The 17639-nt window shown below is 42.8% G+C and overlaps 1 protein-coding gene across 1 annotated transcript in view; it reads right to left on the reverse strand.

The window, feature by feature from the left end:
- The window catches only part of GPD1 (glycerol-3-phosphate dehydrogenase 1), a 59596-nt gene extending 42569 nt beyond the window's left edge, over positions 1-17027 (reverse strand). Inside the window, exons 1-2 of the mRNA XM_073662822.1 lie at positions 16853-17027; positions 11832-12009 (exon numbers count right to left, since the gene is read on the reverse strand). Coding sequence (XP_073518923.1) covers positions 11832-12009; positions 16853-17004 — 330 coding nt within the window. The 5' untranslated portion in view covers positions 17005-17027. The remainder of the gene's footprint in view (positions 1-11831; positions 12010-16852) is intronic.
- Between the last annotated feature and the right edge of the window lie 612 nt (positions 17028-17639).

The raw sequence follows: 17639 nt of genomic DNA on the forward strand, positions 1-17639 counted from the left end.
GATAAATGTAATGACAAGAGACTGTTTCTACATAGAGCAGAGAAAAGAGAAGAATTGGTTGCGTAGAAAGGCAAAATGAGCAATTGTTAGTACACAGTGCCATATAATATCATGACTGCAATATATTAAGAGGATAAAAACTTTGATGGGAGGAGTAGTGCTTCTTTAATGAAAAATTAATATATATGGGAGTGCTTCTTTAATGATTTTGGCACATCTTACTACAGCTTACTCAATTTATGAAGACTGAGATACACAATGCCAGTCTTGATGAATCAGGAGCTTCCTTTGTCAATACAATAACCAGGAGCTAAACAATTCTTAGTAACTTGTAAATTTGTTTTGATGCCAACCAGGTATTGTGCATCATGCTGTGATTTTCCATTCTGCTTTACCCACACGAATGTGCCGGTGGGGATGGTGCGGACGCCCCTGCATGTTTCAATGAATCAGGCTGTCAGCAAATCACACTGAACAGGACAGAATTCTGGCTGAGTCAAGGCAGTACAGTGTGTGTAAAAATAGTACGCCACCCTGCAAGTCCATACACAGGACTCCAAATGTGCAATTAGTTTAAGAAAGCGTAAAGAACAAAATTCCCATTTATTTATTATCAATTTATGATTATCAAATATTCTGGATTAATCAGACAGTCATAAGGCAATCTAGAAAACTTCCCTTGAGGGAACAAGTCAGATAGATGTCTGCCAAGTCTAGTCCTGAAAAAAAATCCACATCATACTGCTGTTCAGCGCTGAAAACAAGTACTAGCATTACTACTAGTATTACTACTACTACTACTACTACTACTAGTATTAGCACATTTTCTAGAATTTCAAATCCCCAAAAGGCATTTCATGTAATTCATTGTATTAAAAAGAAAAAAAAAATAATGCTCTCAAAAACCCAAAATAAGAATACTACAGGTGTATTCCTCTGATGGGCCGTGTAGTACTAGCCACAGACCATTTGGAAAGAAGTAGATCCTTATTTCCTAATTTTACATGTCATCATTAAAGAGGTTGTCCACAACTTTAATAATGGTGATCTATCCTTACGATAAGTTATCAATGTCTGATCAGTTGGGGGGTGCGACTTCTGGCACCCTCATTGATCAGCTGTTCTCGATGAAGGCGGCTGCCGGAAGCACTCAGTTATAGAACAGCTCAGTCTACCAACAGTGACCGCGGCCGGGTACTTCATGTCTGTCCCCTATTCAAATCAATAGGGGCAGACGTGCAGTACCCACTCAGCGGAGCAGCTCTGTAGCCGAGCACTTCTGTCAGCCCATTGTCAGGGGTGCCGAGTGATCCGCCAACTGATCGCAGGGGTGCCGGGTGTTGCACCCCCACCGATCAGACATTGATGACCTATGCTGAGGATAGGTCATTAATGTTCAAGTAGTGGACAAGTCTTAAGATGGGGCCGGAACGGGCACAGCTAGAGTGTAGAGCTGCACATGACAGGGGTTAGAAAGGGTTAACTTAATTCTGCATGTCCATAGGAATAGTTAAGAGGTGTGGGTAGAGGGATAGGACACATGGGGTGGGTTCAAGTCAGGATTAGGCAATAGGTTATGGGAGGTGGGGTAGTAACTTTAGGGTACCTTATAACAGGAAGAGGACCCATGGACCAATGGCTTCTATTTAAGATTCAGGACCAGTGAAGATCCAGCCCACCCGCCCGTTTTCAGGAACTAATATCGGTGGTGGGGTGTGATATTTTTGTTTTAACCTATAATTATGTTATAGCAGCTGGAGGTGAGGCGGTCATGGATGGCCTTGGCTAATGGGGGTCGAGGTCACATCGGAGGTATGGTGACCCTTCATTACCAAGTGTGGTTAGTTCCCGCTGGGATCATGCTCCGGGAACATGAAATTGTTGTGTGGGCAGTACCATGACAGTTTGTCAGCCCTGAGTTGGAGTGGTGCGACTGGGGAGTGTTTTACTCGGTACTGTCCAGGGTTGGCGGACCATCCATGATCTCCTGCAGAAATAGATGGTGCTTAGGTTTGTGTTATATAGATGTTGTAATCAATAAAGGCTGCTGTGGCCATATACTTCCATCCTCAGGTTTTGTTTATTCATTAATGCCGTAGACACTTTTCAATATGCTAGTCAAATATCATTCGCACACTGTAAATGGTGTGTCATGCATGTTTTTCTACAGCGATGTCTGTAGAGAAAAAAAAAAAATAGGAATAACGCTATAGCTACAGCATACTGTGTTTTGCTAAAAACTACACTGACTCCAAAAAGGTATAGATATTTGGAGGTGGGAGGGGACACACACACACTGAATTTGGTCTAACGAGGATTATACTTTCAAACTTCATAAGCATCATAAGGCCACATCAGTATTTGTTCAATATTCGGTCAGGAGTGGGAGCCAAAACCAGGAGTAGGAGATAAATGCAGAATTGGTGACTTGTTTCTATTATACCTTTTCTCTGATTGTTCCTCACCTGGTTTTGGCTCCCACTCCTGAGAGAAAATACTGACCGAATACTGATGGCCTTATGATGTGGCCATATGATGAGATCAGTGGTGGCTCAGTCCGAATACTTAGACCCAGGGCACAGCTCAATAAAATCCCTTCACAAATGCATCAGACAAAGCACACTGTGCTCATTTGTATAGGGTCCGACAGGAAAGTGAACTTTACAGCATCCAGTTATTATTCTTGACCAGCACACTAGTTTACATAGTAACAGTTTTTAAGGTTGAAGGAAGACCAAGTCCATCTAGTTCAACCCATAGCCTAACATGTTGATCCAGAGGAAGGCAAAAAAAAAAAACAAAACATGTGGCAAACACTAAGCTCCACATTGGGGAAAAAAATTCCTTCCTAACTCCATATGACAATCAGACTAGTTCCCTGGATCAACGCCCTATCAAGGAATCTAGTATATATAGCCTGTAATATTATACTTTTCAAGAAAGGCATCCAGGCCCTTCTTAAATTTTAACAGTGAATCACTCATTACAACATCATGCGGCAGAGAGTTCCATAGTCTCACTGCTGTTACAGTAAAGAATCCCCGTCTGTGATTATGATTAAACCTTCTTTCCTCCAGACGTAGAAGATGCCCCCTTGTCCCCGTCTCAGGCGTAAAAAGATCAGTAGAAAGGTCTTTGTACTGTCCCCTCATATACTTGTACATAGTAATAAGATCACCCCTAAGCCTTCTTTTTTCCACAGTAAATAACCTCAAGTGTAATAACCTGTCTTGGTATTGCAGACCCCCCAGTCCTCTAATAACCTTGGTCGCTCTTCTCTGCACCCGCTCTAGTTCAGCTATGTCTTTCTTATACACCAGAGACCAGAACTGTACACAGTATTCTAAGTGTGGTCGCACTAGTGACTTGTATAGAGGTAAAATTATGTTCTCCTCATGAGCATCTATGCCTCTTTTAATGCATCCCATTATTTTATTTGCCTTTGCAGCAGCTGCCTGACACTGGCCACTAAACGTGAGCTTGTCGTCCACCAATACACCCAGGTCTTTTTCAGTTACAGTTTTGCCAAGTGTTTTACAATTAAGCATATAATTATACATTTTCTTTCCTCTGCCCAAGTGCATTACCTTACATTTATCCCCATTAAAGCTCATTTGCCATTTATCAGCCCAAGCTTCTAGTTTACATGGATCCTCCTGTAATATAAAATTATCCTCCTCTGTATTGTTTACCCTGCAGAGTTTAGTGTCATCTGCAAATATTGAAATACTACTCTGTATGCCCCCTAGAAGGTACAAGGTCATTATATAATAGACTGGGTGCAGAAATGCATGAAATGTGAGTTATTACCGCCGTGGTGTCAGAGAAGCCCTGATAGAATGACATGTATAGCCTCGCTTCCACTGCCCCAGACAATGTTTGATTTCATTCAAACCTGCAGGCTCTCGTTACATCTTTTGAGCCTTCAATGCATTTTTTTTTTTTTTTTAATCTGAATATTGGACACTCTTGTCATCTCACCAGCCGATGTCCGTGGCGCCTCTTGATTAGCCGGCCTGGCACAAGATCATCATTGTGGATACGCAGACACACCCTGATCAAAAATAGAGCCACAGTGGCCGGCTACTAGGAGGCAGTCACCAGGGCTACCATCAAGTGGCCATGGAATATTGACCAGGCCGCTGGACCGGGGGTCCTGCTACTTTATTCGCTCATGTCTATTGGTTAACCTTGGACTTGGTGGAACAAACAAGTATGTTATACAGAGGAATAAAATATCCAATATGAAAGATGTGGCATGCGGTAAATGTTATGGGGCCTAAAACAGAAAGGAATATTTATAAAAACTGGTCCAGAAAGCAGTTGCCTAAAGGAACTGTCACAATACTGTTGTCCGATAACCCAGGACCTGGGGCTCCTACCCTGTCCCTAAGGCTAAGGGTGTCCTAGCTAACCCTGTTCCCCAGGTTACTTCTGATGGTGAAGATGCTGGGACCGCATACCTTGCTGTAACCCTGAATCAGCCCTTCGCCCAGGGAAGTGGGGAGAAATAGTGTATGTAAATACACAAACAAGACAAACAAGGAAAGGACATACAGGGATAAATGAAAATACCAAACATACAAAATAAGCACTCACAGAGGGAAAACACCAAAGGGATAAGGAAGGTAAACAAAAATAGAAGAGGAAGGGACTTTGCACACAGTCAAAACACCAAGCAACAGTCAATACAAGACTTAACGCTGGCAATCCAGATTGCCAGAGCAGAGACTATATAGGAGAGGGGAGTGGCTGATACTGCACAGCTGAGAACTTCCAACAAGAAAGTTACAGACACTCAAAACTGAGCAGATTAACTCCTGCACTGCTGAAAGAAACTAGCCCCATTTAATAAAAGGGAGAAGTGGTTCTATTCAATGCAGGAGTACGTAAACTCAGACGCAGCAAGTCTTCTGGCTCCTCTCTGTCGCGGTAAACCCGTGACAGCAACCCATTATTTTACAGCTTTCTTTTAAAAATGCATGCCTGAAAAATAAGAGCTAGAAACTGATTGGTTACTATTGGCAACTGCTTCACCTTTTTATATGTACCAATTTGATGTATTACTCTCATACAGTATCAGCATACAGAACCCAATGGTCCTCAATCATCTCTACCTGTACTATCATTATATATTACCATATTGCCAGATAAATAGTGGGAATATATCATGATAGTATAGCTTTTTTTTACTCCATACATAGGCTTATATTAAAGTGTTATTCCCAACATTGAAAGTTATGACCCATTCACAGCACAAGTGATAATTTGCTAATCGGTAAAATCCTGACTTCTGTGACCAATGGTGCATCAGATGTTCCACAGATCCCACTAGATTGAAGCTTGTGGGCCCCAATGGAAAATCTCACACAGGGACCTCACACAGGGACCTCAACAGTCACAGGTTTTTAATGATATTGGCCTATCTATATGGGCCAAAGGGACCTTTTGGGCCCCGCCCCCCATAGTCTCTAGGGCCGAAGCATGACTGCAACTCTTGGATGCACTTTAGTTACTCCTTTATCTGGGACCCCTTTTGATCTAGAAAATAAGTTCTGAAACCCCCTTTGCTTCATACATTGCCCATGGGCCTGACTGAAAATGCCATCCTCCGTACCCAGCTATCTTCAGTATTCCCATATACAATTAACAGAGATTAGTTGACTGCATCATCCCGGCAAGGCAAAAAAAAATAATAATATGCTATTAACCTGCAGATATGGGGTTAATCTGTAGGTTAATAGCAATCCGAAGCTGTTTGGGGCCTGCACTTAGAGTCCCTCTGCAGGAAGGAAACTTTATGTATAGTGAACGGTGGCTGAAACCACAGCCCGGCACTGACTGACAGCCAACTAATGCGGATCAGTCAGTTCTCAGGAGTGATTTCGACCGCTGCTAACTATGCACTGAGCAGTGACTTGAGTCACGCCGATGGCACCCCTAGGACTTAAAGCCCAAGGCTGCCAGGAGGAATAAAAGTAATTTCCTCCTGGCAGAGGGGCTCTCAGCGCAGGCCTCAGGTAGCTTCAGAATGCTATTAACGTCATATCTTCAGGTTTATAGAGGTTTTTTTTCATGACAGGGCCCATTTAAGTAGTCATCTTTTTTTTTATGCTCTGTAAAGTTCTGAATATTACAGTTTTTCGAAATAAAGTATATTTCCTATAGCCGCTAATCAAAATCTAGATTTTCCTCCACGATAAACAGCTGTTTGGCTCACTGCTGCCTCGTGAGAGGTCAAGAGCGACAAATGACTGAACACTTGTGGATCTATCAATCATTCATGCATTCATTCACTCCGTCTGTAGTACAACATCAGAGTAAACCGAGCAGAACATTGCATTCTGATTGATAAGTAGGTTTCATGTATTGAGGCCAAAGGCTGTGTTGCATTAGTGAGCAATAAAATGGTCGCGTTGGTTTTGATAATCTCCAAGTCTCCTTTGAAATGTAATGATTGATCAGAACATGCCTCCTTGCCTGGGAATAAAGAGATTATATACTCTGGTAGGTGCACCAATTTACACTGGACTACAATACATGTCCAGAAACAAAGCAAGCGAATCTAAAGATAAAAAAATTCCTTCATTCCAGTAACACCTTATCCTCATGGACGCGCAGGAGTCGTCCATCATATTCTTATATGCATTGACAAGCTCAGATTATCAGGGAGATGTTCTGAATGTTACTAGCAGCTTTCAATTAACCTTTAAATTTTAATTTATTTCCAGCAATTAACTTTAAATGCTCCTGATCTCATAGATTTCTTTGATTCATGCAGTTTTTTATTGTAATATTATACTATGCGATGTTGATCACATCCCCTGAGCGCTTAACACTAATTAGATACATACAACTAATTAGATATGGATATGGACTAGGGGCAGGCTTACTTTAGCCCAGTGTTTCCCAAATCCATTCCTCACGGCCCCCCAACAGATCATGTTTTCAGGATTTCCTTAGTATTGCACAGGTGGTGGAATTATTATTAAAGAAGTTGTCCACTACTTGGACAACTCCTTGTCATACCCCATGCTTGGCCCCTATAAAATAAAAAAGCTTATACTCACCTCCTGTGCTTGTGTCTTTCCCGTCGTGCATTTGCGCTCCCCGGGGCTCCCGTGCTGTTATGACACATGACGCGCCGGCGCCCCCAATCAGCGCTGGCGTCACTATCTCCGCCTCCTGTCGAATTGAACATGAAAAGGAAGTCAGAGATCAGCTACAGCCTGAACTTCCTCTTCATATTCAATTCGACAGAAGACAGGGACAGTGAAGCCGGCGCTGATTGGGGGCGCCAGCGCGTCATGTGTCACAACAGCACGGGAGCCCCGGGGAGAGCGAGTGCGGACACCGCTGGAATGGCATTGGCACGGGAGGAGTGTATAAGCTTTATTTTACCAGGGCCAAACAATTAGATCAAAAAGGGGTTGTCCAAGTAGTGGACAACCCCTTTAAAGGCATCAGAATTGGCCACAGGTTTGCTCACTTGTGCAACACTAAGTAAAGCCTGAAAACATGGATGTGTGGGGGTTGTGAGGACTGCATTTGGGAAACACAGATTTACACCATTATAGGCACAATTGCTCAGTTGATAAAAAAAAACAAAACAAAAAAAACATGCATTGTAACTTTAAATAAAAATAAAAGTTGGTACATAAACAATAACTAAGGCCGGCTTAGCATGTCCACATTTCATGGTCCTTGAAGTTAGTTAGGATCAGGACACCTGCATTCAGTCCACAAATTGCAGTCCATATACAGATTGTGAAATACAAACATGTGAGGCCGACCCAACTCAGAACAGCACATACTGTATACTACTAGACTGGTGGGAAAATCCCCCGAACAGAATGGGTCAAATAGCCTTCAATAAGGGTAGGTTCACACAAGAGTTAAAAAAAAATAAATAAATAAATAAAAAAATTATATATTATCATTCAGATCATTTCATCCAGAAAACGTATTTCTCATAAGTCATCTGTGTGTAGTCTGTACAGCAGCAGTTATCAATAGTTTACTATATACCAAAATTACACATTTTTAATTTATTTTTTTTACAGGGTATAGCCAGGCCCATCTATGGTGACCTTGTAAACTAGGGGCCTGTCCCCCTATGATGCATATAGAGTGCCAGCAGCCTGCTGTGCTATACATGTGTGACTGGTGCCCTATTGCAAGTCTCATCTGTGTGCAATTCTAGTACTGGACAATCACCCCCTCCATTAACTTGTAAGTCATGAGTGGTTGTTTTAGCAGTATTTTGCACCGGTTTTGCTTCCACCTTTATTAAAGGGGTCTGCTGCATCCTGTTTGTGCATTCATTTCTGTGACCTTGGCTGGTAAGTACCATTACCTTTTTGCTATGTTTTTAGTTTAATTCTTGAGGAATTTTTGTAAAGTACCTTTTATTTCTTTGGCTATACATTTGATTTTACAGAGCCATTTACAGTTTCCCATGTTGCAGAATTGCAATGTGTCCGTAGATGCTATATTATGGTTCCAAATTTTCTTTTTGCTCACCCATAGACCTGAATGGCCGAGTCTCATCCAATTTAGGGAAGAAACGAGTGCGATATTTTTTTTTTCCCCACAATTTGGTCAGTGCATTAAAAACAAAAAACAAACACACACTCATTAGCACTGAATACCATTGGTCCAAATGCAGTTCGTTTTTTTTTCATGGATTGCACTTGGATTGAAAATATGGTCATGTGAACGAGCCCTACGAGAGTCTTCATCAAGCCAAGTTCACACGCTGTACAAAAATATGGAACCGACCTTAAAATGTCGTACTAAAATCCTCAATGATATCCAAATGTGTTACATGCAAATTCAGTACTTGATTTGGTGGGAATTAACCCAGAAAGGCCACATGCTGGTTATTTGAAATCCATAACATGCCTGCAATCCATGGAAAGTATTTTCTGATGTGAGTGAATAGGGAGTGTAAAAAGGCCATTGACTAGATTATGCTGTACTTAGGGTTCTTTTTGCGGAATCTGTACAGAAATTATGCAACAAAGCATGAATTTAACCTAAAAAAAAAAAAAATGCTACAAAAAGAGAAAAACATTTGAAATTGGAGAGTGACATAACGAGTGAGTAACATCGGTATTATTGCACTTTACACTGAACTATATACCGTATTTTTCAGACTATAAGACGCACTTTTTTCCTCCAAAATTTTGGAGGAAAATGGGGGGTGCATCTTATAGTCCGAATGTTGGGGGGGGATGTATATATATGTGGGGTGTGGGGGGGGAGCGGTAGCGGTGGAGGAGCGGGGGGGCCACAGGAGGCAGCAGCCACCCACTGCAGCCTACACTGTCCCCGCTGCTAAAGAAAAGCAATATTCACTGTTCCCCTCGCCCATGGGGCGTGGGGAGCACTGAATATTCATGCTCCTTAATAGCAGCACACAGTGTAGCCGTGCTGCGGCTCCTGCCGGAATCGCCTGTGCCCGCTGTTAAAGGGCATGAATATTCAACCTCTCTCCACACCCATGGGCGTGGGGAGGGGGTGAATATTCATGCCCTTTAATAAGCGGGCACACGCGATAGCCCGGCAGTAGCAGGAGCCGCAGCGTGGCTCCACTGTGTGCCAGCTATGAAGGAGAGTGAAGTCACTGCTCCCCGCGCACACAGACCCGGCATGGGGAGCAGTGACTTCCGGCAGCTGATCTTTCCATGTGAGCTGTGCATGGCAGCGACGTCATGCGCGGCTCACATGGAGAGATCAGTGCAGGCAGACCGGACGCAGCGCTGGAGGAGAGAAGAAAGGCGAGTAGGAGTGTTTATTTTTTTTTTTTATGTGCAGCCTGATGGGGATTAGGTGGACCATGCATACTAGGGTATGGATGGGGGGGGGGGGGGGGCGGCATACAAACCAGGATAGGGATGCCATGCACACCAGGAAGGGGATTAGGGGTGCCATGCAAACCAGGATAGGGATTAGGGGTGCCATGCATACCAGGATAGGGATTAGGGGTGCCATGCATACCAGGATGGGGATACCTGTGCCATGCATACCAGGATGGGGATTAGGGGTGCCATGCATACCAGGATGGAGGGGTGCCATGCATACCAGGATGAGGATGGGGACCACGTATAAAAGGAAGGGGGGGGCATATATACCAGGATAGGGGATATTGTCAGAATTGGGGGATATTACCCCTATACCAGTGTCAGCAGAAGACCCCCTCCCGCTTAAAAGTGCATCATGAACACATTTTTTGCTTACATTTTTTATTTTCCTCCTCTAAAACCTAGGTGCGTCTTATGGTCCGGTGCGTCTTATAGTCCGAAAAATACGGTATACACCAATATTATCCCAACTATGTGACCATAAAGTCGCACTACCACCATACAACAAGCCAATAAACAAGTTTTACCAAAAAATATTAAAATATGAATTTTATTAATGAAAAAATAAATATATAGTTCCAACACACGGAAATGAAATCTCATTAGCAGTCAACTATCTCATATGGGAGACTCCCGATGTTCCCCAACAAAGGATGTACATTGAATTTCTTTCCCAGATTCTTCTATTCTAAAAGAGAAGCTGCTGCCAAACGGGTCTTGTAATAGGTGTCGGCAGCAGATTACCCCCCTCCACACTGAAAATACATGAACTCTCCAATAAAGCAGCAGGTGTATGGGGGAGGGGGAGTCAGGAAGAAAAGCTGTCGGCAGTGAGTACCATATTTGGCCAACAGCTATCAAAATTATAGGCCACAGCGTGTGTGTATTGGTCATGGGATGGTCTCAGTATGGGCCCTTCCGTTATGACTCCACCAAGAATGATGCAGGAAAGCACCATGGTACTTTGTCTCCAGATAGCTCAGAATCTTGGAGGCCTCCGAAAACAAGGAGGAGATTCAATCATCTGATTGCTGGGCAAATTCAAGAAGGAATCGTCCTATCGGGAATTATTAGTACAGTACTAAAGGGAATCTGTCACTAGGATTTTTATATGGAATCCAAGAGCAGCATAATGTAAAGAGACCCTGATTCCAGCGATGTGTCACTTACTGGGCTGCTTGCTGTAGTTTTGATAAAAATCAGTTTTAAAATCAGCAGGAGATCATCATTGGAGGACTAGTAAATCTGTTGCCAAGTAGTCCTCCATATTCTTGTGCACTATATAACCTTGCCCCCACCACTGATTGGCAGCTTTCTGCCTATGCACAGTGTACACAGAAAGCTGCCAATCAATGGTGTGGGCGGATTATACAGGACTCAGCATTCAGAGAACTGCTAGATCTACAGCAGAGTAATCTGACTGTATCAAAATGACAGCAAGTAGTCCAGTAAGTGACACATGACAGGAATCAGAGTCTCTGTCCCTACATTATTCTGCTCTAACATTGGGTGGCAAAAATGTGACAGATTCCACTTAATGATGTCAATAGGTAGTTTCACGTTCCTTTTCTTTTTTATTATGACCTTTCTCTGGGTATACCAGTTCATTTTTATTCCATTGGCATCAAGATCACAAAAGGTGATTTATGTTATGGGCAACTATGAAAAGTATAAAAAGGTAAAAACAAAATTGTTCATCAAAAAGTTACGTACAGGAGTTTATCATTTGTCAGTTACAACAGGAATCATTACGTAAATCAGTCATCATATTATGTAATGAAAAGCGATATGTACTTCACATACACAAGAGAAGAGATTATTACCGGGGTTGGTGGAAAAAGAATTAAAAAAAAAAAAAAAAAAAAAAATCTACAGTCTGTTTTCCCGTTATTACAAAGAAAACACTGGAGTCATAGACGAGCAATTCAAGGATAAAGATTAAAAAACAATGAAATGCATACTTACCACGTTGGCTGGAAGTTTGTGCCCGGGGAGATATTTCACATTTTCGTGTTCAGTGTTGATTATCTCAGTCAGTTTCTTCCCTGATATTAGCTCCTCAAATACCCACATGTTCACTATGTTATCAAACTGAGGAAGCCGAGCCGCATTCTCCCCGACAAGCTTCGCAATGGCAGATCCCCTGTGCAGACATGAATACGTTACGACAGGCAAAAGTCCATAAACGAACAAATATTATTACAGCTCAGGGCACAATTCTCTCAGGATGACTACAAAAATCTACTAAATTGATCTCATCCCTTCACCCTCCTCATGGTGCCATGTTTATATACAAACACCAATACTAAGTACACTCAGCTCTGGGCCCATGTAGGCGGTATGTATTGTAACACTTAGTTGTGAGACAATGTTAAAGTGAAGGTCACGGTTGCAAACGTGAATTTTTTTTTTTTTTTTTTTTAATGTGGGAAACTTATCCAAAAATCAGACATTTTTTACTGAAAAATTGTAAACAATTATAAGTTATGCATGTCTGTAGCTCAATATATTATTAAAGGTCCCATTGCCAGTATTTACTTTGAGGTGTAAACTGGTTGTAATTTTATTAGAATTACTTTCTGTTGTACCACCAGCCTCAAAAAAATAAAAAAAAAATCTATAAATATTATAGATTAATTTTTCCTCCATGGAAGCTGGAAAAAAAAAAAAAAAAGTCTCCTAATGTTAATGACTGTTTGGGAAATTTATGGAAAATTGGCAATTCTAGTAAAAGTACACTTTCACAATTTTTTATTTTAAATTGTTCCAAATTTATCACATTACACCAGGAAGGGTCCTAGGACAGAGGGGGGGGACATTACGCCAGGAAGGGTCCCAGGACGGAGGGGGACATTACGCCAGGAAGGGTCCCAGGACGGAGGGGGACATTACGCCAGGAAGGGGGCCACTATTACATAGAGGGTGAACACGCATGTCTATATATGATCTAGGCCCATACATCTAACCAACATGCAGGTGGGGGTCCAGGGTCAAATTTTGCATCGGGCCAAGTGGACTCTCATTACGCCACTGGTCACTTTATTATGTGTCAGTGTATATGGGTACCCATAAAATCTCATAGAATTTCATGGATTTAACTGTATAACTACCTTTGGACCACCCTGTATATTACATATAATTACCCATGTCCAAAGGAAGATACACAGGAGGAAATCAGTGATCACTATTCCATAAAGTTTATGGCAAATACAAAAAAGCCAAGTGATTGCAACCAATCTATGGGTCGCATTCAAAAGAAAGAGAAAAAAAAAAATGATGATCAATGTTGGAGGAGTGTGCAGACTAAACATCCCCCCAGTCGTGGAGCAGTAAGTAAGAGGTTACATAAGCTAAGCAGACATGTGCTATACCTTCTCTCCTCACTACATGGCCATTCATCAATGCAAATAGTATTCCCAGGTGACTTTACTGCCCTCTGTAACCATTTCATAGGAATTATGGGGAGGGGGAGGGATATGTCATAAGCAGGTCCGCTCATCTATGAAGGTATCCTGAGTGAGGGCACCTGTACTGGCAGGAGCTCCTGTCTGCGGTCGTCAAGGTGAATCATCTACACAAGGACAATATTACATGCTGTCTGATATAAATGATAAGTAAAAGTGCACTCAATCAATTTATCTAACATCAGAGCCGAGGCGACTGAATACAGAGGTGGCAATTAGTCTGTTACTATTACTCCCACTCAATTAGGCTCCGGCAGCAGGGATGTAGAAATGTATCGGCACATCGGCTGAGACTTCACACTGATATAATAGGTCATATAATCCCGGGCCGGAGCTGCAATGGCTCAAGAATTAATGGAGTCCCAGGATGAGGCCGACGGGATATTGTGTAAATGATGTTCCACAAACAAGGGCTGGACCGCCCGAGGACGGTGTGAGCACAAGAGCAAGGGAACGTGTCAGCCGGGCCAGGCGGATCAGTCCTTGTGTGAATAGCAAAAACAATGACAAAGCTGCCAGCAAACCCCCCTCAGGAAAAAGACCACCGACCCGACTGTTTCCTGAAGCAACTTCTAGGAAAACCTTGATGGGTCAGCTGGCGTCTTACAGACATCGTGTGCACATACCCTCGGGGCTTGTGCGCACAATGAATATTTGAAAGCAGATTTTTCTGTGTTGGCAGGAAAAACTATGTAAAATATGCACTTTTTTATACATTTTTCCCCATTTATTTGAATGGGTTCGAAATGCTGCAAAAACGCTGAAAGAATTGACATGCTGCCGATTTGTGAAATGCTTTGGTGGTTCAAATCCGCAAGGATAAAATAAGCAGCATGTGGTGAGATTTCAGAAATCTCATTCACTTTGCTGGTACTGAAAAAAAAAAAAAAAAACGCTGTATTTTTTTTCCTGTTGGAAAAAAAAAACAAAAAACCACATGACAAAAATGCAGAATGCGAACAAGCGCTTAGGGTATTTTTACTTAGTGCTGTATCTGATTTTACCTTTAAAAAGATATCATTCTAGCAGCCTACGGGCACCACTAGAGGGAGCTGAAGAGACTTCAGCATACAGATCTGTCATACATTTTATGTTATTAAGCGGGTGTCATGGCCCTCTGAACTAGTCTGTTGTCAGGCCACAACAGTCATGTATTGTATACTAGTGATACTGTATGTAGAATAATAATTCTGTATATATTCTATAATAATTGAGTTTATCCCTACGGCTTTTTTCTTGTGCAGCACAAAGCTTTTCCTAGAAGCAAAAAACACATTTCTTTCATTAATATCCATCTTGGTCCGTATGTCTATTTTTACCATCAGTGTTTGATCCGTATGTCATCGGTACAAATGGACACATAGCTCAAACACTGATGACACTGATGGTAAAAATGGACACACGGCCCAAACACTGATGGTAAAAATAGACATACAGACTAAAAACTGATGACACACGGACCAAACAATATCAGTGTCAGTGTTTGGGCCATGTATCCATTTTTACCATCAGCGCTAGGTCCGTGTGTCATCAGCGCTAGGTCCGTGTGTCCGTTTTAATCATCAGTGTTTTTCATGGATGGATAAAGAAATAAATGACAAAGCGTCGCCTATATTTTGCAATGTTAAACACGGACAGCACATGGATGGCATCTGGATACAACACGTACGTGCAACACGGACAACTGAATGAAGCCTTATAGCTGAAGTATTATGTTACATCCAATATGTCCTTCCATACATACATTTATATCCAGTTTAGGCAATTTTTGTGAGCCTGATACATTTCACACTGTCACAGTGGAGATGGAGAATTACATAAACTGATTACATATACAATATACATATACATTTTTTTGACACTTAGACCAGCATGTGATTGCAGTACAAAAGTGCATTAGTTATAACAAGGATATATAAAATATATTAACTTTTTTCAATTGTTCACTATGTTTGGCAATTGAGTGCGGTCATGCTTGTGCATGTAGTGCCACTTATCTATCACTTCTCAATAAAGGTTGTTTATAGAAATTACTTTGTCTCTTTGGACCTAATCATTCGGTGGTTCTCTTTATGCTATATATTCTGAAACCTACAAGAAAACAGCTGTCCCCTTGGCATTATATAAGCGGGTACATAGCCAAAGGTACCGAGGACTTGGGGATGCCACTTTGCTTTGGGCAGGATATAGGATTGAACTTTTGCCCTTGGTGTTAAGGTTCGGACATAAGGAGGAAAGGGCAAAGCGCTCATTTCTCCTGATGCCATTCATGAATGCACCATGACCCCTTCTGCAAAAAGCTGAATTCAAATATTGTACATCAGACCATTGGGAGTGGCAAAATCAGATAACGGGTATGCGTCCTCCATACGTCAGGGTAAAAATAAAGATATTGCTCCAACTCCTCTGTACATAATGGATGGGACATGGAATCTAGAAATTTACAAGCTGACCTACAAGTTGCATCGTTCAGCAGAATCCAATCCTACAGAAGCCACTTCCACATATCACAAAGTAAAATGTTGAAGATAAGTCATGTGGACGTACAGAGTCGTATGCTGCGGTGGCTATCTGCAGGCTGATGTGTTCAGCACTGTACTCTGTCTATAGACTGTATGCATGGAAATAATCACAGTCCTGGAGCCAAAGCCTCGAGGGCCACATCAAACCAGAGAACACAGGATCTACAAAGTGCCCAAACTTCTGAGAACTGCAGAACATTGGGTCTTGCTTCATTTCCCCCCAAAAAAAACAAAACAAAAATAAAACTCCAGGTTTTGTTTTTTAACCTTCAGTAAGTTCCCTGCAGCATGCGGGAGGCTCCTTACTGTAGTGTAAGAGGAGAGGCTGTTAGGTGGAATTTGCCCTCTTCAGCACATAGACCATAGTGCAGAGGTTGTGTCATGAGCAGTGGACAAGATGCCCTGCAGATAAGCAGCACTGTAGAGAAAACACTACTGCGGATCTTCAGTGTAAGGTTCATGGAGGACTTTGAGCAGACTTATTGCTGGCCACCTGCACTCGCCCGCGGGCAGCAATGTTGGCCACCTGCACTCGCCCGCGGGCAGCAATGTTGGCCACCTGCACTCGCCTGTGAGTGCTAGGTAGTTTTTCCAGTAGTGCCCCCCACCCACCCCCATGTCTGCCAGGTTCTCTGTCATTTAACTAAGCTGCAGTAGTCTCGGTAGAGAAAACCACTCTGTACTCTGCACCCTGTGAGCAGCCACAGGCCATATACAATATATGACCATCCGATGAGTATAACTGAACAGATCACAGGCACATCAGTCTTGTGACAGAAGGGAGAAGTGCAGCATGTAAACTGTATCGAGGGTGGATCATGTCCTCCTGCTGCTCAATGAGCATGAAACAAAGGCCTGTCTGTCGGATCCACAGTACCACATGCTGCTGTATGGGGGTGCACAGCTCCTGCAGCTGATCCCTGGAGACACTGAGCTTCTTATACTAACACAGGACAGAAGCAACATGTACAGCTCACACACATCATGTACACATACTGACCAATTGCCAGAGCCAACGATGCAAACTTTCAGTGCCATGTCGCTGTGCCCAGACTGCTTTGCAGCTCTCTCCCGGCTGTAGACAGGTCTGTGCTGCCGCCCTCCCCTCTCACCAGCTGCTGATACTTTCACCCAGCGCCAAACTCTTGGCATTTAAACCTGATCTGTCAGTCTGGTGCAAGCCCGGCCCCGCCCCCGGCCAATGATTGGCTGAGCGCTCAGTTCTTGCCCATCTTGTCAGTGTAGCGCCAGAATGTGCAACAGGCAGGAGGCGGGCTGTCACTACATTAGCCGGGCTATTACTACATTAGCCGGGCTGTTATTATAGGAGCTGACTGTCAGTGCAGGAGTCTGGTTATCACTATAGGAGCTGATTGTCAGTGCAGGAGTCTGGTTATCACTATAGGAGCTGATTGTCGGTGCAGGAGTCTGGTTATCACTATAGGAGCTGATTGTCGGTGCAGGAGTCTGGTTATCACTATAGGAGCTGACTGTCGGTGCAGGAGTCTGGTTATCACTATAGGAGCTGACTGTCGGTGCAGGAGTCTGGTTATCACTATAGGAGCTGACTGTCAGTGCAGGAGTCTGGTTATCACTATAGGAGCTGACTGTCGGTGCAGGAGTCTGGTTATCACTATAGGAGCTGACTGTCAGTGCAGGAGTCTGGTTATCACTATAGGAGCTGACTGTCAGTGCAGGAGTCTGGTTATCACTATAGGAGCTGACTGTCGGTGCAGGAGTCTGGTTATCACTATAGGAGCTGACTGTCAGTGCAGGAGTCTGGTTAT

The sequence above is a fragment of the Phyllobates terribilis genome, unplaced genomic scaffold (assembly GCF_046119375.1).
Source record: "Phyllobates terribilis strain yellow unplaced genomic scaffold, ASM4611937v1 Scaffold_2__4_contigs__length_985480577, whole genome shotgun sequence".
NCBI lineage: Eukaryota > Metazoa > Chordata > Amphibia > Anura > Dendrobatidae > Phyllobates > Phyllobates terribilis.